The sequence below is a fragment of the Caretta caretta genome, chromosome 1 (assembly GCF_965140235.1).
Source record: "Caretta caretta isolate rCarCar2 chromosome 1, rCarCar1.hap1, whole genome shotgun sequence".
NCBI classification, from domain to species: domain Eukaryota; kingdom Metazoa; phylum Chordata; order Testudines; family Cheloniidae; genus Caretta; species Caretta caretta.
Window position 1 is genome coordinate 288308286 of NC_134206.1, and position 24782 is coordinate 288333067.

Below are 24782 nucleotides of genomic sequence, written 5' to 3' on the forward strand. Positions count from 1 at the left end.
GCGAATACAGAGTAACACAGCTGCTACTCTGAAACCAGGTATTTCGAACGTGTCTAAGATAGTTAGGCAGGATTTAATATCCAACAGCTGAGTTTTTTATGTGGCACTTGCTTCAAGAGGATCTAACACCTATGTGTCACAAGTCACACACACACACACCCAAAAACTGAAGATAAATGCCCTTGCTAAAACTAAGCTACGTGTGCTGTTTATGTGAAAGCTGTATTTCAAATAAATAAATGGACTGTCATCCAAAAAAAGTCATCCGTCAAACAAGATGGTGGCATGCAAAGTAATGCACGAAATAGCCTAGGATTTTTTCCCTCTCACACATTGTCAAGGCAGGTTTTAATGGAGATTTTGCTGTGGTTTCAACAAGACATCTGTAATTTTTTCTTCTGACTATCCTGAAGATAGAAGCCCCCATCCATGCCCAAGGCCTACGGATAGACCAAACAAGGAAAATGTAAAATCTTGTAATAAGGGGACTCTGCTTCATTAGACTGATAAAGATCCTAGCAGATGCCTACTGAGCATGCTCAGAAGTGATGTTTCAATTGCTTATGACTTGTTTTATTTTGAATCTTTCCTCCACAAAGAATGTAGGAAAGTGCATACTCTTTAGGGTGAACTACACTAAGGTGCACTTCCAAATATGAGCCATTTTTGCTATATCTTGTTCAAAAGAATGTGGTTAGAAAGTGGGGGAAATGTATTTTTCCACACTTTCCTAGCATTCAAAACGAGCTAAAGAACAGGTTGATATCAGCATGAAGGTGCATTTACACTAAATAAATAATTCACCTTTGGACAGACATAAGAAATTAAATCAAAAAGAAAAGACAGTTACCTTTTCCGTAACTGGTGTTCTTCGAGATGTGTTGTTCATGTCTATTCCACAATAGGTGTGCGTGCTTGCCACATGCCCTGGTGCTGGAAATTTTTCCCCTAGCAGTACCCGTAGGGGGGGGAGCGCCCCCCACAACCCTTGGAGCGGCGCCTGCCTGACGCGGTATAAGGGGAGCTGCGCACTCCCCCCACCCTCAGTTCCTTCTTGACAGACAACTCCGACAGAAGGGAAGGAGGGAAGGATGTGCAGTAGACATGAGCAACACATCTTGAAGAACACCAGTTACGGAAAAGGTAACTGTATTTTCTTCTTCGAGTGATTGCTCATGTGTATTCCACAGTAGGTGATTCCAAGCTATATCTGTTGGAGGTGGGTAGGAGTTCATAAGTTCCAAGGACGGAGTACCGCCCTGCCGAACCCGGCATCATCCCTGGCCTGGGAGACGATCGCATAATGCGAGCTGAACGTGTGACCACGTGTGACCGAAGACCACGTGGCCCTACAAATGTCCTGGATGGGGACGTGGCCACGAAGGCAGCTGACGAGGCCTGCACCCGAGTCGAGTGTGCCCTCATAGTGGGTGGCAGGGGGACACCCGCCAGCTCATAACAGGAGCAAATGCACAAAGTGATCCAATTGGAAAGCCACTGAGTGGAAATCGGCTGGCACCTCGCATGCTCAGCCGAGGTGATGAACAGTTGCAAGGACTTTCTGAACAGCCTGGTCCGCTCGAGGTAGAAAGCCAAAGCCCACCACACATCGAGCATGTGGAAGTGGTGCTCCTCACTGGACCCATGAGGTTTGGGGCAGAGGACCAGTAGAAAAATGTCCTGACCCATGTGGTAGGCAGACACCACCTTCGGGAGGAACGCAGGGTGTGGGTAAAGCTGGACCTTGTCCTTATAAAAGATCGTGTACGGCGGCTAGGAGGTCAGGGGCCTGAGCTCCAAGACTCACCTGGCTGATGTGATTGCAACCTTCCATGAGAGGTGAGACCAGAACCACGTGGCCAGTGGTTCAAACGGGGGCCCCATGAGATGAGCCAACACCAGGTTTAGGTCCCACTGTGGGACCGGGGCTCTAGAATATGGAAAAAGACGGTCCAAACCCTTAAGGAACTGGCCAGTCACAGCATAGGAAAATACCGTGTGCCCTTGCACCAGCGGATAGAAGGCTGATATGGCTGCCAGGTGCACCTTGACTGACGAGGGCGCCAGGCCCTGGACCCTCAGGTGGAGGAGGTAATCAAGGATAAGCTGGATAGGGGCGGCCACAGGGGAGACACCCTGGTCTGCCGCCCACCTAGAAAACAGGACCACTTCGCCAAATAAGCGCGGCGAGTGGAGGGCCATCTACTTTTGAGGAGGATGTACTGAACCTGTTCTGAACACATCCTTTCCTCTCCACCTAATCACTGAACAGGCACGCCGTAAGGTGAAGAGCCGCTAGGTTAGGATGGAGGAGGTGATCCTGGTCCGGAGAGAGCAGGTCCGGGCAGAGCAGCAATGGCCACGGCAGAGCTACTGCCAAGCCTGTGAGGGTCCTGTACCAATGCTGCCTGGGCCACGCCGGGGCAATCAGGAGGACCCAGGCCTCATCCGTCTTTATCTTCTCCAGGACCCTGCTGATTAGAGGGAATGGGGGAAAGGCGTAGAGAAGCCAGCCGGATCAGGACAGATAAAGGCATCGGAGATAGCGCCCCTCCCCAGGCCCCCCAGGAGCAGAACTGGGGGCATCGCCGGTTCTGCTGAGTTGCGAATAGGTCCACCTGGGGAGTTCCCCACCTTCGGAAGAGCCGGTGGGCCACGTCCGGTGGAGGGACCACTCATGTTGCGAGGAAAAGTCCCTGCATAAGTGATCCGCCCTCTCGGCCTTCAGGTGGATGTCGTGGGCTATACAGAAGTCCCACAGCCTGAGGGCTTCATGGCAGAGGGCAGAGGATGGGGCCCCATCTTGTCTGTTGATATAGAACATCGAGGCCATGTTATCCATGAGGACCCTGACTACCTTGCCCTCCAGGTGAGAGCGGAAGGCCATACATGCCAGCTGCACTGCACTGAGCTCCTTGATGTTTATATGTAGGGTCAGGTCTTGAGCTAACCACAGACCTTGGGTCTGAAAGTTCCCCACATGGGCCCCCCAACCCAGGTCCGATGCATCGGACACCAGCTCCAACGACAGGGCCCTGTCCCTGAATGGGACTCCTCAGAGCATGTTGTTTGGGGCGGACCACCACCGTAGGGAGGTGATCACAGAGTCTGGCATGGAGAGGACCTTGTCCATCCTGTCCATGGCCTGAGAGAACTTTGAGACCAACCAGAGCTGGAGAGGCCTCATCCTGGGTCTGGCGTGATGGACCACGTACATGCATGCCGACATGTGACCCAAGAGCTGCAGGCAAACCCTGGTTGTTGTCACCAGGAACCTTGTGACCAAGTCGATGAGACCTTTCAGGGTCCCGAATCTGTCTGGCGGGAGAAAGGCCCTGGCCGACGCTGCGTCCAGGAGCGCCCTGATAAACTGTGTGCATTGGAGCGGGATTAACGTAGACTTGGTGTTGTTTACCAACAGGCCCAAGGCGGTGCACGTGGACAGAAGGAGCACCACGTGATCCCTCACCTGCGACCGGGAGGTGCCCTTGACAAGCCAATCGTCCAGATAGGGAAATATCTGGAACCCCCCTGTTCTGAGGTAGGCTGCTACCACCGACATGCATTTTGTAAACACCCTGGGGGCAGTGGACAGACCAAATGGGAGGACCGTGAATTGGTAATGATTCTGTCCCACCACGAAATGGAGGAAGCGCCTGTGCCCCTCAAATATGTGGATGTGGAAGCATGCATCCTGTAGATGGAGGGCGGCGTACCAGTCCCTGGGATCCAGGGAGGGGATGATGGAGGCCAGGGAAACCATGCTGAACTTGAGTTTCATCATGTACTGGTTCAGACCTCGCACATCCAGGATGGGCCTGAACCCCTCTTTGGCCCTCAGGAGGAGGAAATAATAGGAGTAATACCCCTGGCCCATGAACTCCTCGGGCATTGCCTCTATCACTCCTAGTCCTAGGAGCAGCCCTACCTCCTGCTTGAGCTGGGGGTGGTTTGGTGGGAAGGAAGTAAACTGGATGGTGTAACCCCGGGAGATGGTGTTGAGGACCCATCGGTCCGAGCTTAGCCGCGACCATTCCGGGAGGAAAGCACACAACCGGTTGGAGAAGGGAAGCTTTACTGGGGGTGGATCCCTGATGAGGACTGGTGGCGTGCACCCAAGCATCCCGTCAAAAGCGCCTTTTCCCTGCCTGCTTGCCCTTGGAGGACCCAGGCTGGGGGGAAGGCCAAGACTGCCTCTAAGGGCGTCTCTTATAGTCCCACTGCTTCTTATGGGCAGCCTCATACTTCAGGAGGGCAGCTGGGCAGGAGTCTGCTGCAGCTTGAACTTAGGTTTTGCCGGAGCTGGGACAGAGAGTCTGTAGGGTCGTGCGGGAGTCTTTCATGCCATGCAGCCTTGTATCTGTTTCCGCCACAGATAGAGCTTTCCTGTCAAATGGGAGATCCTGCATGGAAGACTGCGCCTCGCTGGACAGTCCAGAGAGCAGGAGCCATGACACCCGTCTCATGGACACCGCAGAGGCCATGGATTGTGCGGCCATGTCCTCGGCATCCGAGGCTGCCTGCAGGGATGCCCTAGCGGCCGCTGCCCCTTCCTCCACTAGCGCCTTGAACTCCTTCCTATTGTGGTCCTGGAGGGAGTCCTCAAACTTGGGCAGGGAGCCCCACAGATTGAATTTGTACCGGCCCAGGGGAGCCTGATGGTTTGCGACTCATAACTGGAAGCTCGAAGATGAATACATTTTCCTTCTGAAAGAGTCCAGTCTCTGAGAGTCTTTCTTCTTTGGGGTTGGGGCTGGCTGACCCTGCCGTTCCCTGTAGTTGACCGACTTGACCACCAGGGAGTTGGAAGCCAGGTGGGTATAGAAGTACTCATGCCCCTTAGTGGGTACAAAGAACTTGCGTTCCGCCTTCTTAGAGATGGAGGCCAACGAGGCTGGTGTTTGCCACGGGGCATTTGAAATCTTAGCCACCCCTTCATGGAGGGGCAAGGCCACCCTACCTGGTGCCAACAGGGACAGCATGTTAAACAGGGAGTCTGAGGGCTCCTCCATCTCCTCTCCTCTTTAAGAGTTCTTGATGGGTCCTGAAATCCTCCTGCAGGGGACCTTTCTACACACACAGATTTTGAACTCATTTAACTATGTTGGTTTAGAAATAGATATAGTTACACTGGTGCAGCCTCTAGCATGGATGCAGTTATATGCTTTACATTTAAGTAAAGTGACCAGAATAAACTCTGCCAGTGTCAAGGTGTTTATGTCAGTAAACCTGCATCCACACTAGAGGTTTGCACCAGTGTAACCACTTGTTAACAAATATAATTGAATCAGTAGAAAAATTGTGTATAGACCAGACCTATGGATGTAACTTTGAGAGACAGATGGTAAAGAGAACACTCCCCTGTGTGTTCAAAGAACAATTCCATGAGTATTGTCCATACTACATTTAGGCCTGATGCAATGTCCATTGTTTTCAATGTGAATCCTTCCACTGATTTCAGGGGGTGTTGGATTAGGCTTTTAACATGCCATGAATCTATCTGCCCGTCTATCTAGGTTTGGCCCTGCTCACCATGGAACCTGTCAAGTATTTCAAATTAGAATAAAAGATAGTCTCTCTCTCTCTTCCACCCCATTCCATAGGAAAAATAGCTTGATTAGTTTAGTTGTAGGTGTATAGACTTTCTCCAGGTAAAGCTAAGTTGAAGAGATGGGTTTGGTATTTATTTTTGAACTTGGCGGGGTCTGTGGTGATTTTTACCTCATGTGTGAGTGTGCGCTATAGTCTTGGTCCAGCTCCCACGAAGTTCTGTCTCCTGCGCTCACAGGCACTAGTTGTGGACATTCTCGCATTCTAGTGGGAGGTAGTTACTGTGGGAGGTCAGTCACAGAGAAAGAAGTCATTTCTCAGACAGCTAAATCCAATAATAACCATGAGTCTGATAATTTTCCTCACTGATCTGTATTTCTCATTGTACATTAAGAATTAACCTTTTCCGGATAGTTCCTTTGCTCTTCTCAAATAACTAAAGTCAAATGCCAGCACCACCTTCTGTAGTGTGCAGTAATAAAAATATATTCTCATTGGATCTTATTGCTTTTTTAATAAACCTAGAGAAATAACTGAGAATGAAGTCCTGATTTCTTATTTGTGAAAGGGAGTTTTCCCACCCAATTCAATCGAACCAGTTGTAGGCACTAACTGCTAAGAGCAGCAGAACACCAGATGCATGATAACATAAAGTACAGTTAAATTTTTTTCTCAATATTTTTATTTTTATGGGACAGACACACCTGATTATACAAAAACAAAGAACTGAACAGAACCATAACTGACAATGAGCTCAGTCCTGTAATGAGGTCCGAGGGGGTGGACCCCTGTAATATGGTAGAGCCCCACTGAAATATCAGGGCCAGTAAGACTAACTGTCAAGGTATGAAAAGTGACTTCAATATCTTACATTAGGCATAACTATGTTGGGCATTTCCTGACTGGCTGAGTATTTGTTAACTTGCTCTCACCCTCAGCTCCTCCACTCAATCATTAGCTGCCTAAAAATGCCCTTCCTCATTATCATTACTGCTTAAATGAATCAGGGCTTTTTATTATATTTCTAATGTCCCCTCAAAAGCCCATTCTTCTATTGTTGAGTTCCTTTTTTTTTCTCCAAATACTCTGATTTCACTAGCGTGTTCCAAACAGACTTTAACTTTGCCAACAAAAGCACAAAATACAGCAACGAAAGGTCATTCTGACTTTTTTTGATAAGCTATAGCAATGATTAAACTATACCCCAGAGTTTTCCCAATATATATTTAGTTAAAAACAAAAAGAAAAAAAATCTTCCTGAAATATGCTCTAGAAATTTACAAACATATACTTTCATATACAAATGCCAAGCTGATAAGACAAAAAAGTAGAGAGATATTTTTTCTTTTCTCCATACTACACTGGTAAAAGGAAAATTACACTTCAAACAAACTATATTAATAACTAAAAAGTTATTACCTAGGTTTTTGTACCACACTGGTCACCACAGTATCTGAATCCCTTATATTATTATGGAAATACCTATATCATGGATGTGTTCTCTATCATAGCTCACACCACTAAAAAGTGATGTATGCCAACTAACCAAAATATAGTCTTTTCTCTGTGTGTTTTGACAGACACAATCAGGTACATTTTGGAGGGTTTTGAAACTTTCATAAAAATTGCGGGGGGGGGGTCATAAAACAGATTAAAATGCAGATGCTAAACTGGGATACATCAAAGTATTTCAGATTAAAGGGATTTCATAAAATCAAAGTATCTAAATTTTCCATGATAATTGCTTAGAAAAGGAGAGATTATGAAAGTACAGTGCTGACATGCTATTTACACAGTTTCGCTGAAATACAGCACAGTATTGCATTATAAAAAAAATGCAGCAACCACGTGAAGGTTCCTCAGTGGAAACTCCACTGTTACTGTGGTACTGCCATATGTATGGTACATCGCTTGCTTTGCCATTGTCTGGTGTACTAATTCAAGACAATGTTTTCAATACTGATCCTTACAGCAAGCCAACAGACACTTGCAATAGCTCGCCTTGCCTTCAAGATCCTGATAACTCTGCCCATTCCTGCTTATCAGCCTGAATCTCATTTCAGGTCACCCTGATGTACTAGCATCCGCTCTGCTCTGCCAGTAGATCCAGCCTCAGCATGCCACTTATCTGTCTCTCCCATCAGTGTCTTCAGGCCTTCTTTCATAGCACCCTTTCTGCATGGAACATGCCTCAAGACCTGGTCCCCCACATCACTGCCCTCTCCTCATTCAAATCTCTGCTACAGACCAACTTCTACTATGACACATGCACAACTAACTATGATGGATTGGCTGTAGGATAATTTGGAATTGCCAGTACAGTACATTTAAAAACAAACAGTATCAATGCAAATTTGTATGACCAGGATGTAGACATTTGCTCTGAGGCCACTTTAACTGTTTGCTCTTCCCCTTTTCCCTATCTTCTGTTTGTTCTGACTTTCCTCACCACCGCCACTAAGTGTAACTGTTCAAGGCAGCAACCATGACTTCTTTTGTGTTTGTACAGCACCTAGCACATTGAAGGTGCTACTGGAAAGTAGTTGTACACACTTTAAAGAAAATAGCCTCCCTTGATCACAACTGATGCAGATAAAGAGTCAAACTCTGCCATTTGATGTGTGAACTGAAATCAAACCAAACATCCAACTCCATCTGTTGGAAATGCTCTTTCAAAAATCAAAGTTCTTCTGAACCTCTGATGTGAAGATTTGCAAGAGTGTTGTAGAAAGAATCACCCAAGAGTTCGAAGCATCTATTGAGCTGCTCTCTAAAGATTGGAAGTCCTCTACAAATGAATGGATGCTATGCACCAAAGTTTGCAGACTGAATATCTAAATTAGTAATAACAGTGAATGTACTACAGTAAAACCTGCCAAGAGCGACCACTCATCGGAGTTAGCAAAAGTGGTCGCTTGTAAGAGGTGGTCTCTCTTCAAAAGTTTGCATGGCAGAGAGTGATGGTTCTGGGGCCTCTGCAAGCAGTCGCTCGTGACAGGTGATCTCTCTTCAGAGGTGGTCTCTAAGGCAGGTTTTACTGCGTACAAATCCATAACTGGCTACATTTAAGCTCAGGATAACTCAGCAGTCTGAGCACTGCTAAACCCAGAGTTGTGAATTCAATCCTTGAGGGGGCCATTTAGGATTCTGGGGCAAAAATTGGGGATTGGTCCTGCTTTGAGCAGGGGGTTGGATTAGATGACCTCCTGAGGTACTTCCTACTCTGAGATTCTATGAAAACATTGCCATGGATTTAATGACAAAGTCTTTTGCCAGATGAAAGGGCAGCTAGACACTGGGAGTTAGTGGCAGGAGGTTAGAAGAATGGAGGCATGTTGTGATGGTGAATGTGTTGTATATGGGATTCAGGCAGTATAACCCAAATGCAATTTAGCAAAAAGACGGCACACAGCTAAAAGTCCCAGCAGCTCTAGTAAATACAGTTAAATTAAGAAAGTAAATACTGAGGCAGCTAAAGAGCACTTTGCCAAGTATTTATCTTAAATGTATGAGATAAGTATTGGGTGGCAGGTCACACTGTTCAAATGTGTATTTGGCACTTCACAAAGTAACTCCATAAAAGTTCCACTGGTCTGGAAAGTTAGTTGAGTCTTGACAGGTATTCTAAACAGGAATCAGACTCCATCTGACAGTCCCACTCAGTCTGCTACAAGATTAAATGTTTAGTTTAAATTAAGTTTAAAAATTCACTCTTCAGCGATGTTTACTTTCCTTAGCCAATCACCAGCGCTGGTACCAGCTGCACAGACAGTGTGGCTGTATCTACAGGGAGGCAGGGAGCGTTTGAGAAACTATTTTTGGTCAAGTGTAGTGCAATTTTAGAACTTTTACAGTCTTCACGGGGAAGATGGCCTCTTTTCTGTGTGTGAGAGAGACCTGTTCTCCGAAAGTCATGCTGTCTGCACTTCCCATCACCAAGCACTCATTCGGTTATCAGCAACATTTCAGAGCTCTTGAGATTAATGACTGTTGCCATGTAAACTGTGTATTATAACGGGAAGAAGGAAATACCAGCAGGACAGTGCACAAAGTAGAAACCAGGGAGAGTTCCTGATGCTCCGGGTTCCACATGGTAGCAGTGATTTTAAATGCAGACAGTTTCAGTATGGGCAACACGCTGAGAGCAATCCTTGCCTTCATCCCTTCTGACGACTGTCAGAAATACCTCCTGGGAGACCTTGAAGAGATGCCAATTGACAGAACGGTGGATCTGAGCAGCAGGCAGCTGAGGAGATTTCCCTTGCATGTTTGTTCCTTCAGGGAGCTCGTCAAGCTGTACCTGAGCGACAATAACCTGCATCAGCTGCCCCCAGAGCTAGAACAGCTGCAGAACCTCCAGATCTTGGCGTTAGACTTCAACAACTTCAAAGCGCTGCCCCTGGTGGTGTGCACCCTGAAGCAGCTGTGCATCCTCTACCTGGGCAACAACAAGCTCTGCGACCTGCCCCAGGAGCTCAGCCTCCTGCAGAATCTCAAAACCTTGTGGCTCGAGTCCAACTGCCTGAGCTACCTGCCCGAGGTGGTGTGTGAGCTGAGCCTCCTCAAGACCCTGCACGCCGGCTCCAACGCGCTGTACACGCTGCCCGCTGGGCTGCGGTGCCTGCAGGAGCTGCGCACCATCTGGCTCTCCGGCAACCTGCTGGCTGACTTCCCCCCGGTGCTGCTGCACATGCCCTTCCTGGAGGTGATCGACGTGGATCGCAACGCCATCAGGTCCTTCCCCAGCCTGGCTCACCTCCCCGGCCTCAAGCTGGTGATCTACGACCACAACCCCTGCAGGAATGCACCCAAGGTGGCCAAGGGGGTGCGCAGAGTGGGGAGGTGGGCGGAGGAGACCCCCGAGCCCAGGAAGCGCTCCGAGCTGGGCAGGGAGGAGGAGACCGATGACAAGGAACTGCCACTTCCCCCCGACAAGCAGCCCCAGCCCTGCTAAGGATCAGCCAGGCTGGTGCTGCCATGGGCAGCTGGCAAATTGTCACCTGTGCCCTTCTCCTCTGGCTGCACGGAATTTGCGCACCTCTGGCTGGTTACAGCAAAAATGCCTTTTAAATAGAGCATTTCTTCACCTCCTGCTACCTCAGCTGTTAAATGCACACGATAGTGCCTAGACTGTTCTTCACAACAGTATTTTAGAGGCCTGTATGATCTCATTTAGTAGGTGTAGCTATTTAAATAGATGTGCCATCAAATTTCTCCCTCTTATCCCAAAAGCCTCCAAACTTAGGGCTAAAACCCAGCACTTCCTTTTGTAGGATGAGCAGGTGAAAAATACTGTATAAAGCCGACCCTTTGAAGTGACGGAACGGATTTGCATCTAGCAAAATCCATTTTATTCCAAATGCCGCCTAAGAAAGCATGACTGAGTGAGTTTTTCCTTCCCCTGATCACGCTGTAGCACTTGTAAGTGAGCACTGGCCGCCGTACCCCTTATGTAGCCTGCATCAAAAGAAGTGTTTCTCATGCAAATGATGAAAGGGATCTCAGCAGCTTGTCAAGACCCCCTCTTCTGCCTGGAAAGAGGGTGTAGCAAACATCATTTGACTGTCCCCAGCTAACACCTTAAATGACTAGACTAAGCCCGAGAGAGAATGAGGTTTTTATTTTACTTTGTGCCTTTGCTAGCACTTTATGCAGGGTCATTTCTCCATTCCATGGGGTGGGTTTTCACACCTGCAAAAGGAGTTGTTTTGTTTTGTCTTTTTAAAGGAAGATCTGATTGTAAAACTACAAAAATTTGGCAGAGCAACTTACAGGCGTAATACCTAAATATGCCCCCAAACCTGCTAACACACCTATGCTTAACTACAGCTAGCCCCAGCCTTCAATGGGACTACTCCCCTGCTAATCTTTGCACAGCTGAGGCCTGTACTTCTGCCACCACATGTGGAAATGGGCTACATTGCATGTTTTGTGCTAATGTGTCCCGGGTAATGACGACTGACTCAAAATGGGTTGAAGTTATGTCTACTAAGTTATACTTGCAGAGACTGTTCTTTTGATTCATAGTATTTTTTTTATATTCAGCACCAAACTTGACAGGTTAATGGGGTTTTCACAGCTACCCGTCTCTGTCATCTTAACAGCACAATACACAAAAATGACAGTTAATTTTCCATAAAAGGTTTGATTTAGTGACTGTTTAAAGTCATTTACATTCTTGAAAGAATATTTGGAAAGTAGAAAATCAGTTAGTCCTTGCTGTCTAATTAACGTAAAATCTGGATTTGGATCTGGCTAGTACCCACCTAGCGTGCTTCCTATTTATTAAACTAATGAATTGGAGTTGTACTCAAGCGCCTTTAGCAGAGGGAAGCCATACTGCTCTGGAGTTAACTGGATTACTTTTCTCAAAGCCTTTGCCAAATCTTGTTCTGCCAAACTAACAATCATTTCTTTCGTGAAATAAAGGGAATAACATTTGGATTTTATATATGAAGATGCATGCCTGCTTCTTGTTTCCACTAGAATTAATGTGACTCTTTCCTGTTTGGTCTAATGGGGGCAGCTTTCCTTTGCTACACATACGAAATCTTATTACTGGGCAAGAAACTGCAACTTTTTGTTTTGTACACCTGTGTAACAATAAAATAAGCCCAGGCGGTACTGACGGTCTACTATAGCTTTCTGTAACAGCCCTTTCACTAGCTGCCCTAGGAAGAGCTGTTGAAATATTTTATTCAGCCTTGGGCATCACTGCCCTTTTGACATAATTTAGATCAGTAGGGTCAAACGTGTGGCCCTTGAGGGTGACTGAAAATTATTTGTGACTTGAAAGTATGTTCCCTAAGCCATACCCCATAACTTTCAAAAAAAAAATGGAAGGATTTAAATCAGCCCTATCACAAGGCTACATTTCTGCCTTCTCTTGCCACTCCCCTTTCAATTTTTGAACAATACAGGAATGCGACTGTGCCTCTCAGTCCTGCTGGTGACCCCTTGATGTTCGGCGCTGCGACTGATGAGTTGGACATTAAGGCTGGGATTCACAAGAGCTATTTATAGGCGTTGGATCCTTAACTATGTTTATGACTCCCATCCTAAGTGACCACAATCACTGCATGTACAAATAGCTGCACTGGGGCTCTGGTGACATTGATTGTTACTGCGAACACTTACCAGTCACTGCCGGTGAAAGTCATGTCTGTATTTTGACCCTGATGTAACCTTTTGAAATGCTGTATTGTACATAGATTGGCGGGTTTAATACAGACATCAGCAAATGGGACTTCAGATACTCATGTAAAGTTATTAGAGCCACAACCCAATCGTCTGTCACTTATTTTACTACCATCTTTTGATGTGCTGATAAATTCACACCGAGTGAACAAATCAGAAGACTGGACTCAAGCCAAGCTTTACAGCTTCAATAATTACATAAGGGAGTTCTATACTAAATGGTGAGCCATTTTTTCCCTATAGAAGTCCTTACAGGTAAGAAAGTGCAAGGCTGGTTGTAGGCAGTAACAATGGCAGCTCTATGAAGTTAATATTCAGTATACATATTAAAAAAAATTAATGGACATACACACAGTCTTGCACTTGAACATTTAGTTTCACTTCACTATTTTTCTCAGAGTAGAATAAACCAAATTGATGCAGATTTCTAAACAGTGGGAAATCTAGATAATTTGTATTTATTTATATTATAGTAGCAGCTGGAAGCCCCAAGCAGGGTAGGCTGAAATCGTATAGGCTACAGTAAAGGTGGGTCTGAGAGATTTGAAGAGAGTAGTAGCCTCTTGGATCAATTCAGTTTCATATGGAAGAGAGAAGAAGGCAGCATCCTGCTTGGACAGATATACAAAAGAAAGCAGCATCAGGCCCTTATTTGAATTAAATAGAGATTCCATCATCATTGCTAGTTTCCAGATATATCTGAGAGAGACAAGTCTGAGGATGTGATGCTCCATCTTAAAGCAAGCTGGCTGGGATTCTATTCTGAGTGTTGGTAGCCTGCAGCTCAGCAGTGAAAATGAAGGTGGCCAGAGAACTGTGTGTGCTACCTTTCGGAACCAGACTTACATTTTTATCTCATGGCTACATGCTTAAAACAGAGTGAGAATTGAGCAGACACTACAGATAAAGCGGGTCAACTATTATAGAAATATCTGAGTTTTTAAATGTCACACGCATTATTTTTCTTTCTAGCTGTAATGGATAATGCACTACCAGATCTTAGCCCTGTGTCACTACTGCAAGACTGACTATTCGCCATGTAACTGTGCAGGATCACATCACCTATGGGGGAACAAATATTTATTTAGTAAGCTGTGGTAAGAGCTGCAGTGTTTGAAAGATCAGACAGCTCGCAGTGGAGCTGGAGTAAGGGGCAGAGTACAAATGCAACCATCAGAAGTGCATGATAAATGTCATTACCACATGAATGTCATCACATAGAGTGTACTTACAGATACATTGTTTTCAAATATTGTAACAGATAGCAAGTAACACAGTTCAGTCTATTTAAACAATTCTAAGATTTTTCCTGTTGATCTATCACATCTTTTCAGAGGATGTTGTGTTGGAACTCCAGTGCAATATATACATATCAGAAGATTTGTACATTTCAGCTAAACACTGCTCTATCTTAAACACCTGTCCCTGAAATGGATGAGACAACACACAAGTCTCTGGGCAAGATTATTTTGAACTGGTTCCAAGGTGTCCTTTTCTAGACAACATCGACATTTCTGTCTTGTAGTTGGCAAGAATAACTTTTTCGGGCCAAATGTAACCGTGTGATGAAGAGCGCCACCTCAGAGTTTTGATCATGAATAACCTTCATAACAAGGAAAATTACAAAACCAGGAACTAGCAACTTGAAACGAAAAAAATAAAACCACTTCTATGAAAGTGTTCAACAACAATGGCCATGGGAGGGAGGGTCTCTGGCATTGCTTCTAGGAAGGTGAAGAGGGCCCAGGGGGATGTACCGAGATATTCTTGACAGGAGGCCTAAACATAACAAATAGTTCCACTTATCTGTGATGAGAAAAGGAGTACTTGTGGCACCTTAGAGACTAACCAATTTATTTGAGCATAAGCTTTCGTGAGCTACAGCTCACTTCATCGGATGCATGAAAGCTTATGCTCAAATAAATTGGTTAGTCTCTAAGGTGCCACAAGTACTCCTTTTCTTTTTGCGAATACAGACTAACACAGCTGCTACTCTGAAACCTGTTATCTGTCATGCTAATTCCTCCTGTTCCCAGATTACAGCAGCTTCTGAGCAAACCATTCCCCACCTCCTCCCTGGGCCAACAGGAAGGCTCCCTTCCGCACTTAGGTAGCAGCAGCTCCTTTTTAAAGGTCACTGCTCTAGTTACTGCAGTGGTTCTCGAACTTTTGTACTGGTGACCCCTTTCACACAGCAAGCCTCTGAGTGCGACCCCCCCCCCTTATAAATTAAAAACACTTTTTTATATATTTAACACCATTATAAATGCTGGAGACAAAGCAGGGTTTGGGATGGGGGCTGACAGCTCACAACCCCCCATGTAATAACCTTGCGACCCCCGAGGGGTCCCAACCCCCAGTCTGAGAACCCCTGAGTTACTGTAATCCAGTGCCTGAGTTCAGAACTACTAACCAAGTTATCAACCAATAAGGCCCCTGTATCGCACAATTTCCTTAGGCCCCTTCCCTTGCTGTACAAAACACACTTTCAGTTTTCCATTTGTCTAGGACACACGTTTGTGAAGAAAACCTTGAAGACAGAACTGAGAGCAACCACTACAATATTGCCCTTCCTGCATCTAGAACCTGGCCCACAGTCTTGAGACTGGATCAACTCAGGGAGACTTTAGTACTACTAAAAGTGCCCATAAATGATTGAAAAAAGAAAAGGAGGACTTGTGGCACCTTAGAGACTAACCAATTTATTTGAGCATGAGCTTTCGTGAGCTACTCCGATGAAGTGAGCTGTAGCTCACGAAAGCTTACGCTCAAATAAATTGGTTAGTCTCTAAGGTGCCACAAGTCCTCCTTTTCTTTTTACAAATACAGACTAACACGGCTGCTACTCTGAAACCTGTCATAAATGATTGAGTCCACTTCCTGTCCTAACAAATCATTCTCTTAACTGAAGTATTTAGTTCTCTCTATGACAGAGACAAAAGAAAAAACGGGTACTTACCTGTGCAGAAACTGTTGTTCTTCGAGACGTGTTGTGCACAAATACCTTCCACTGTGAGTGTACACATGCCCAGTGCATTCAAGGTGGAGACTTTTGCCAGCAGTACAATGAGGTGGTGCACATGCCCCTGATGTCTGGTGAGGGCATAAAAGGGGCTACTGCCTCCCTCTCTGTTCCTTCGCACCACGATACGCAATGTCTGAAGTACCGGGAAGGTGGGAGAGTCCTGGAACATATGTACACAACGTATCTTGAAGAACAACAGTTACTGTACAGGTAACCATTTTCTCTCCTTCAAGTGATTGTGCATTCCACTGTAGGTGACTCATCAGCAGTTCCCTTACAGGTGGAGGGATTTTGGATTATCTGAACAGAGACTAACACCAATTTGCCAAAGTTTGGCGTGTCACAAGCAGGGATGTGAAACCCATAAAAACCCAGGGTTTTCCAAAATTAAAATGAAACGTTGAACTTCAGTTTCCCTAGCCAAAATATATATAGATATCAGTTGAACAAAATGTTTTATTGATACAATGGAACCCTGTATATCCGATCTAATTGGGACCAAGGCCAGACTGGATAATCAAAAATTTGGATAATCTGGGGTTCTCACTGTCAATCCCAGTTCAGTTAATACAGAGCACCAAAATAATGGAGGCTCGGATAAACAGGGTTCTACCGTATATGTTTTTATTTTTTCCACAAAATGTAAAACTAAAGATTCTCTATAAAAATGCAAATTATGTGTTTTTCCATAGCAAACTGATTTATAGGATCCCTGGTCATGAGATGGCTATGATACTCTGCACCCCATATTCATCATAGTGATAGGATTATGATATTATGATGCATCTTGTACAAAATATGTCATGTGAAGTATCAATGGAAAAGTTATGGGTTGCTGAATATGAATTATCCTATTTGTATGAATGTATGATTTTTATATCTGGAGTTATGAATATTGACTATACATCGATATTTCAAATGTGCTTGTTCCTGGGTAACTCCTACAAGTTAGTTTACATCTAATCTAGCCAGAGTCTATTCAAGGTAATGGCCCCTGAGCAAAAACAATGGGCCATGGGAAAAGCTTAGCCTCACCTGATGAGCTTTCCTGTTGGCACTTCAGCCAATGTATAAGTAATGGCTGCGATGACTCATCAAAGCATGCAAGGGCAGGTGACCAGATCATGTGATACTGGACTCCATCTTGTGCCTGTATTTTTCCACTAACTGTGCTGGGGACTTTGCTTGGGACAATGAAGTTCCCTCCACTTGGAAGAAGCCATAAAACGGGGAAGTACCATCACCAGTTGGCCTCACTCCCCTTACCTCTAAACACCTGGAAACACCATAGGAACAAAGACTGAACTGGGGAAGAGGGTCCCAGGCAGGACAGTAGAAAGCCCTGCCTGCGTATGGAAGATGGGTGGACTGTTTGTACCATTAGGGTGAGACACTGCTTGATTCAAATCCTGTCTAGTTTATAGAATTTAGATTGCAATTTTGTTTATTTCTTAGGTAACCAACTTTGATGTGTATGCTACTACTTATCACTTAAAATCTTTCTGTAGTTAATAAATTTGTTTTATATTTTTTACGTAAAAGTGTGTTTTGCTAGACGTGCTTGGGGAATCTGCTCAGGAACAAAAACTGGCACATAGTCCTCTGGTGCATTGAGGGGCAGACTGGATAATAAACTTACACGAGTCAGGCTTTTGACTAGGGCAAGTGCTGGGGGTCCTAGGCTGTGAAGTGGAGCTGGCTGGAGCCTCTCTATTGTTAGTGCATTAGTGGCTGAGGAGTAGCATTAATGTAACTGAAGCGGGGTGTGTCCCTGCCTTTGTAAGTGTTTGTATGAGTGCAGGTCTGGGAGCAGTCTGCAGGTGGTCACAGCTTCACAGTGTGAGAGAGGGTCCAGATTAGTATGCCAGAGGGCACAGCGGTACCCCAGTTCCAGGTTATATCTCCGGAAAGTCCATCGCAATGGCATAGAGTGGAAAAGGTACACACAGACAGCCATGTCGCTGCCTTGAGTACACCATCTACTGGAACTTTGCTCACTTTGTAATGAAGTGTACAGCCCTGTGGAGCAGTTATTCTCTGTGTAGGAGAGACTTTAGCAAGATTATAGCAAATTTTAATGCAGTCAAAAACCCAGTGTGAGATTTGCTGAAAAGGACACTGATTGACCCTTAGTTCTGCCAGCATAGGCTACATAAAACCTGGGGGAAGTTCTGAATGCTCTAGTGCAGTTCAAGTAGAATGCCAGAGCCCTACGAACATCCCAAGTATAAAAAAAATGTTCTCAGCTTTAGATTAATGGGGTTTTGGGAAAAACACCAACCGATTAAATGCTTGGTTTTGATAGAAAGTTGACTCTAACCCTAACCCTAGACAAACTTAGGATGTGGCCAAAGGGAAACCTTATCCTTATGGAAGACTGCAAAAGGAAGGTCAGTTAGAGCCTTATGTCCTAAAACTCTCCTTATAGAAGTGATTGTCACAAAAAACTCTCGTTATCTTAGACAAAGAATTAAGTTATAGCCATAGGGTCAAAAAGGGGGCCATCTATGAATTTGGAGAGGACCAGATTTAAATCCCATATACATACAGGGGCAGGTTTCAGAGTAACAGCCGTGTTAGTCTGTATTCGCAAAAAGAAAAGGAGTACTTGTGGCACCTTAGAGACTAACCAATTTATTTGAGCATAAGCTTTCGTGAGCTACAGCTCACTTCATCGGATGCATACTGTGGAAAGTGTAGAAGATCTTTTTATACACACAAAGCATGAAAAAATACCTCCCCCTACTCCACTCTCCTGCTGGTAATAGCTTATCTAAAGTGATCACTCTCCTTACAATGTGTAAGATAATCAAGGTGGACATTTCCAGCACAAATCCAGGGTTTAACAAGAACATCGGGCGGGGGGGGGGGGGGGGAACAAGGGAATGCAAGGTAGAAGAGTTGAAGAAATGAATAAAGGAGATGACTGGACAATGGAAGAAGAAAGGCATCTGTGATGGAATGTGGGCTGCAGCCCTGGAGTAAAATCTCATGCACTTGTTCAGGTTGATTGTGAACAAGTCCAATACTAGGTACCCCCAGCAATGGAAAAATCTGGAGAACATCCTTCCTAATTGCTCAATCCTGTTGGTCTATGACAGGGATCGGCAACCTGTGGCACATGGGCTACCAGGGTAAGCCCCCTGGCAGGCCGGGCTGGTTTATCTGTCACATCAACAGGTTCGGCTGATGGCAGCTCCCACTGGCCCCGGTTCACTGTTTGAGGCCAATGGGGGCTGCAGGAAGGGGCGGCCAGCAAAGCCCTTGGCCCGCGCTGCTTCCCCCATTGTCCTGGAGCGGCAAACTGCAGCCAGTGGGAGCCACGATTGGCCAAACCTGCAGATATGGCAGGTAAACAAACCGGCCCGGCCTGCCTGGCGGGCCATGTGCCAAAGGTTGCTGATCCCTGGTCTATGAAAACCCTGCCAAGGATATCCACTTCCGTATTTCTCACTCCTGGAAGGTGAAAGACCTTCTGGAAACTTTGGTACAAATGCACAAATTACATAGGATGACAGACTCCTGGCACAGATGAGGTGATCTTGCACCTCCCTCTTTGTTCAGATAAAACATGGTAATGTTGGTGTCTGTAAGAACTTGTAACATCTGGTTCTCGATGGTGGGCAAAATACCTCACAGGCCAGACTAAGAGCTCTGAGCTCCAATGCATGTATGTGCAGTGAAACTTCCTGGAGTGACCAAAGCGCTTGTGTCAGGAGTTGGCAGAGATGGGCTCCCCAACCTCTGGTTGATGCATCCGTTACAGAGTCATAATTCTAGGGACAAAAATGGAACTCCTCTGTACAGAGGAGGAAGGATGCAACCACCAATAGAGAAATGGAAGCACTTGTTCAGGTACTCAAATTTGCATTTCCAGAGGGTGCCTGGAAGGATCATACACTGAACAGAGCCAGGCCTGCGACAGCAAAGGTGAAGCCTAGAGTTAGGTAGTATGTGCACGAGGTCATATGACCCAGGAGCTGAACGCAGGCAGACATGCACTGTTGTCATTGGGATGGGGACTTGAGGCTTTTGGAAAGAAATGCTATAGGTTGATACCTCACCATTGGAAGATAAGCCATGGCTGTTCTGGCATCATGGTCTGCTCCTATGAAAGTTATGCACTAAGTGTGATTTCTCCAAATTTAATTTCAGGCCTAGATGGGAAAATAGTGCTCGGATTACTAGAATGCTATTTTGGATCTGGTTGCTTGATATCGTCCAGGTAAGAAAATAGGAGCAGAGGTTGCTACCATGCCTCTATGCTACCACTGCCATGCACTTTGTGAAGACCCTCAGCTGATGACAGACCAAAGGGAAGCACCGGGTACTGGTAATGGTTGGTGCCTACTACAAATCTCTGTGGCAGGGATGTATCCCCACATGGAAGTATGCATCATGTAAACTGAGGGCAGCAACCAATCTTCCAGGAAGCAATAATGGAAGCGAGAGTGACCATCTTGCACTTGACTTCCTTGAAGAAGTGGTTCAGCTTTCTTAAATCTAGAAGGGGATGGCAGCTACCAGATTTCTTTGGGCCCGGAAGTACCAGGAAGAGAAGGCTTCTCCTTCTCCTCTATGTTGGTAAGGAACTTCTTCTATCACCCCCAGTTCTACAGGAGACCATAGTTCTTGAAGTAACATGGTATCATGAGAGGGGTCCCTGTCTGATGAGGAAGGTAGGTTGGGAAAGGTGGGGGGGGGGGAAGAGATAAATTAGAAAACGTATCCCTCCTTTACTGTGCTGAATGTCCGATGTGACGTTTTCCCAAACACAGAAAGAGAGACAGGCCTGATCTGAAAGGAGATGCCATCAGTATGCTATCCTCAACTGAAAAGTCAAAATGATTGCTTCAAGGTTGCAGTACTATGGTGAGAGGGACCTGCTGCAGCTGAAGATGGCTAGTGATGTCAAGGCAATCCCGACCTTCTCTTAGGAGCATACTGAGCCCTCTGATGGAAGGAAGATCTGGAGTAATTTTGTGATCTAAACAGTTTCCTTTTCGCAACTGGAGTATAAACCCCTAATTAATGAATTATTGCACAAAAGTCTGTGTGTCCATATAGCATAGTCTGTTTTGGCAGAAAACAATTTAGACTACTTAAATGGTAAATCTTCTATTGTATCGTGCAGCAACTTTGAAATGCCAGAAGACTGCAGCGACCACAGAAAGCGAGGCGCTATCAATAGCATCTATTGCTGCCGGAAGGGATGTATGTGCCGTAAGATTACCCGCAGAAACCAAAGCTAGAAACTGGTCTTTATATTCTTCTGGCAACTTATCAGCAAGGTTAAGATTTATTTTGACAAGAGCCTGATTGTGATAATTGGTGGCTCTCATTTGAAGTGTGGCAGTGGAACAAACCTTATGACCATATAAATCCAATCTCAAATTTCTTATCCTTGGGAGTGGCCTTAATTTGGGATTGATGAGATTGCTTATTAGTAGCTGTGACCACTAAGGAGTCAGGAACTGGAAGGGTAATGCAATAGCCAAAATCTTGTTGAGGAACTCGATATCGTCTGCCTGCTTGTTTAGCTGTAAGAGGTATAGAGGGGACTGCCAGAGTTTTCATTGGCTCTAGTAAGTTCTCATTGATAGGAAGGGCAATGCTTCCTGGAGAAGGAGACTGGACAATACCCGAAAGACTGTGCAGATTCTCTGCCTGCACCCCTATGGAAGTAGCCTCCCTCTTCTTGAGGTCCTGGAAAACTCAAATCATTGAGTGGGGTGTCAGCTCTGGATTAACTGCTTTGTTTCATGAAGATGAAGAAATGGAGGGGAAGGGACTGTCTAGTGTTTCCTCCAACAATTCTCTCTCCTCCATGGGATCCAGCACAGCAGGTTGATGTATGGTAGCAGGACGCTGAGAAGACTCATACTAAGAAAGCAGGAGAACTTCCTCCTAGAAAGTGAACGAGACAGAGATCTAGAGTCTCTTGGGACAGCCCAAGACCAGTATGGCCATGGAAGATACGGTACAGACTGTCATCCAGGGCAGGGGACCCCAAGCTGGAGTGTCTCTGTAGGGAAACCGGTCCTAGTATTTAGGACTGGTAGTGGAAGACTTGTAAGGTGATCTGAAAGAAGTCCAAAGATGAAACAGAAGCCACTTCAGAATAGGAACAGTTCTCATTGGGGTTTTAGGTGGTCTGGGTATCAGAGACAAACGAGACTCCAAATGTCAATTAATTGATTGGCGCCAGCATACCCACAGAACACACTTATGGTGCTGGGTGCACTGACAGCACTGGGAGCATTGTTGAAGTCAGATGCCACAATGTGTTGACAGCGGAGCGAACACTGGAGTTGGCTGCAGCAAATGAGTGTCTGGTAAGGAAAGACAAAGAAGCCCCTTGCCACAAGAAGACACCTCAGGTAAAAGGATTGGCACAGATGGTGCCAGTGGAGCTAAAGCACACTGAATCAACCCGGGGAAGAAGGACCCAGGATGGGTGAAAACACTGGTCTCAATGGTCCCGATGGAGATGGAATCAATGGTGCTGCCTCAGAAAGGACTGGTGAGCACCTCAATTTGTGAGGTCTCAAACTGGAGGACTTACCAGAAAGTTTTCTGGGAGAAAACCAAAACTTACAGGTTTCGTTAGTTAGAATATTTGGAACATTTCAAAGCTGACACAGAAGACAACGCATGCTAGATTTAGAGTTCTCTGTGTCACAGCTGGGGCCCAGCTCAGGTGCAAGTCACATTGCCTCTTTCATAAAGTGAATCTTAAGATGACTGGTTTTTAGTCCTGATGGGGAAGGAGGTACAAATAGAGCATCTGTCCCTCACCAAGAGAGATCAAATTACTCTTGTGCCTATCCCTGACAGAGAAAACAGCCAAGCATGTGGCACGTTGTTTAAAACCCAAGGACTTTTTCCATAATAAAATCCCTCCAGAAACCTGCTAAACTTCAATAAATACTAACTATACCTATATACACTGAAGCTATGGAATGTTGGCTAACAGAAGCAAATGCTATATGAAGCTCCCACTGTCTCCACAGGCAATAAGAAGGAACTGACAGAGGCAGCAAATATGTCCCTTTTATGCCCTGGCCTGAGAGTTAGAGAGCAGGGGCACATGCACCACCTAGTGGTACTGCTGGCAAAAGTGTCTGATTTAGTGCACGGTCACAAATACACCTGTCTCTAGTGTAATATGTGTGCACACAATCACTTGAAGGAGAATAAGATTTCTTTTGTGTAAGCACCGTTTACATATACACAACACTGCATTTGCAACTCAGTTAGCTTCAGATTCTCCCTAATGCCAAGAGCGAAGAACCTCTTCCCACCACTACTTCCAACAGTGCCAATATTTAAACTAAGATGAAGTTTTAGTCTGAACACGTTATATGTAATGAATGTTTAGATAAATGCAGAATGACCCAAGTTACATACACCAATACTAGTGCCAGCCACAATTAACCATATATGTATTCTTAACCATCATCTCAAGCAGCATCAGACTTTGCAAGTAGTTTACTTCTGCTAGACCAAACTGTCCCTACCAAACAGGATATATAAGAGCGTGAGCTGGAACTCTCAGGCAAAGAATTGCCTGTAATTAAAGCAAGGTCTTTGTGGGCAAGCGGAAACATTGCTTATTGTATCTAGAAGCCGTTCTCATTCTGTTGCTTATCAATTGAAAAAGACACAGCAAAGGAAATTTAGACAAGCCCTGCTTTACATGGGGGCATAATTCACATTTGTTATCCAATCATAGAAGGAAATGGAATGAGAAGTGGAGAAATGTTGTGTGTTAGTGCTCTCATTTAGAATAGGATTTCAACGTACACAACAGCACGTATCTAAAGGTGGTAATGTTCTAAAATTCTAATGTAAAGAAAACATACTGTCTAACACATACTGAACTCTTTAGAATGCGTAAAAGGCACCATGATTTGTCTCCACTGAAATAATGTTAAATGTGTTGTCATCACATCTTTAAATCCTAGTCTAGACAAGACCAATGAGGGAACCAGATAGAGTAGCTTTTAGACTAGCAGCCGTGTTAGTCTGTATCAGCAAAAAGAAAAGGAGTACTTGTGGCACCTTAGAGACTAACCAATTTATTTGAGTATAAGCTTTAGTGAGCTACAGCTCACTTCATCGGATGCAGCATTACTTGAGTTATTTAAATTTGGGAGTGGGGGAACATGGCAAAATACAGCCAAGTATGGAGGGTTTTACCACTCAAAATAAAAGACATACCTCTTATGTCTGTGGCGTTCAGGGGGTCGTTAAGTGCACGACTAATGGCAAAAACAGTTAATGTATCTTAGGAGAAAGAATAAGAAAAAATTATTCAGACAATCCCACCTTTCAATCATAGAATAACAGAGTTGGAAGGGACCTCTAGAGGCCGTCTAGTCCAACCCCCTGCCCAGAGCAGGACCAATCCCAACTAAATCATCCCAGCCAGGGCTTTGTCAAGCCTTACCTTAAAAACTTTAAGGAAGGGGATTCCACCTCCTCCCTAGGTAACGCATTCCAGTGTTTCACCACCCTCCTAGTGAAAAAGTTTTTCCTAATATCCAACCTAAACCTCCCCCACTGCAACTTGAGATCATTACTCCTTGTCCTGTCATCTGCTATCACTGAGAATAGTCTAGATCCATCCTCTTTGGATCCACCTTTCAGGTAGTTGAAAGCAGCTATCAAATCCCCCCTCATTCTTCTCTTTTGTAGACTAAACAATCCCAGTTCCCTCAGCCTCTCCTCATAAGTCATGTGTTCCAGTCCCCTAATCATTTTTGTTGCCCTTTGCTGGACTCTCTCCAATTTCTCTACATCCTTCTTGTAGTGTGGGGCCCAAAACTGGACACAGTACTCCAGATGAGGCCTCACCAATGTCGAATAGAGGGGAACGATCACGTCCCTTGATCTGCAGGCAATGCCCCTACTTATACACCCCAAAATGCCATTGGCCTTCTTGGCAACAAGGGCACACTGTTGACTCATATCCAGCTTCTCATCCACTGTCACCCCTAGGTCCTTC

The 24782-nt window shown here is 45.3% G+C and overlaps 1 protein-coding gene across 1 annotated transcript; it reads left to right on the plus strand.

The window, feature by feature from the left end:
* The first annotated feature begins 9386 nt into the window (after nucleotides 1-9386).
* On the plus strand, nucleotides 9387-12174 carry LRRC10 (leucine rich repeat containing 10). The gene has a single exon (XM_048835813.2). The coding sequence runs from the start codon at nucleotides 9641-9643 to the stop codon at nucleotides 10502-10504; it is 864 nt and encodes a 287-aa protein (XP_048691770.1). The 5' UTR covers nucleotides 9387-9640; the 3' UTR covers nucleotides 10505-12174.
* Nucleotides 12175-24782: the final 12608 nt, after the last annotated feature.

Coding starts and splice junctions, on each gene's coding strand:
- LRRC10 (XM_048835813.2), top strand. CDS start 9,641: ATGGTAGCAGTGATTTTAAATGCAGACAGTTTCAGTATGGGCAACACG.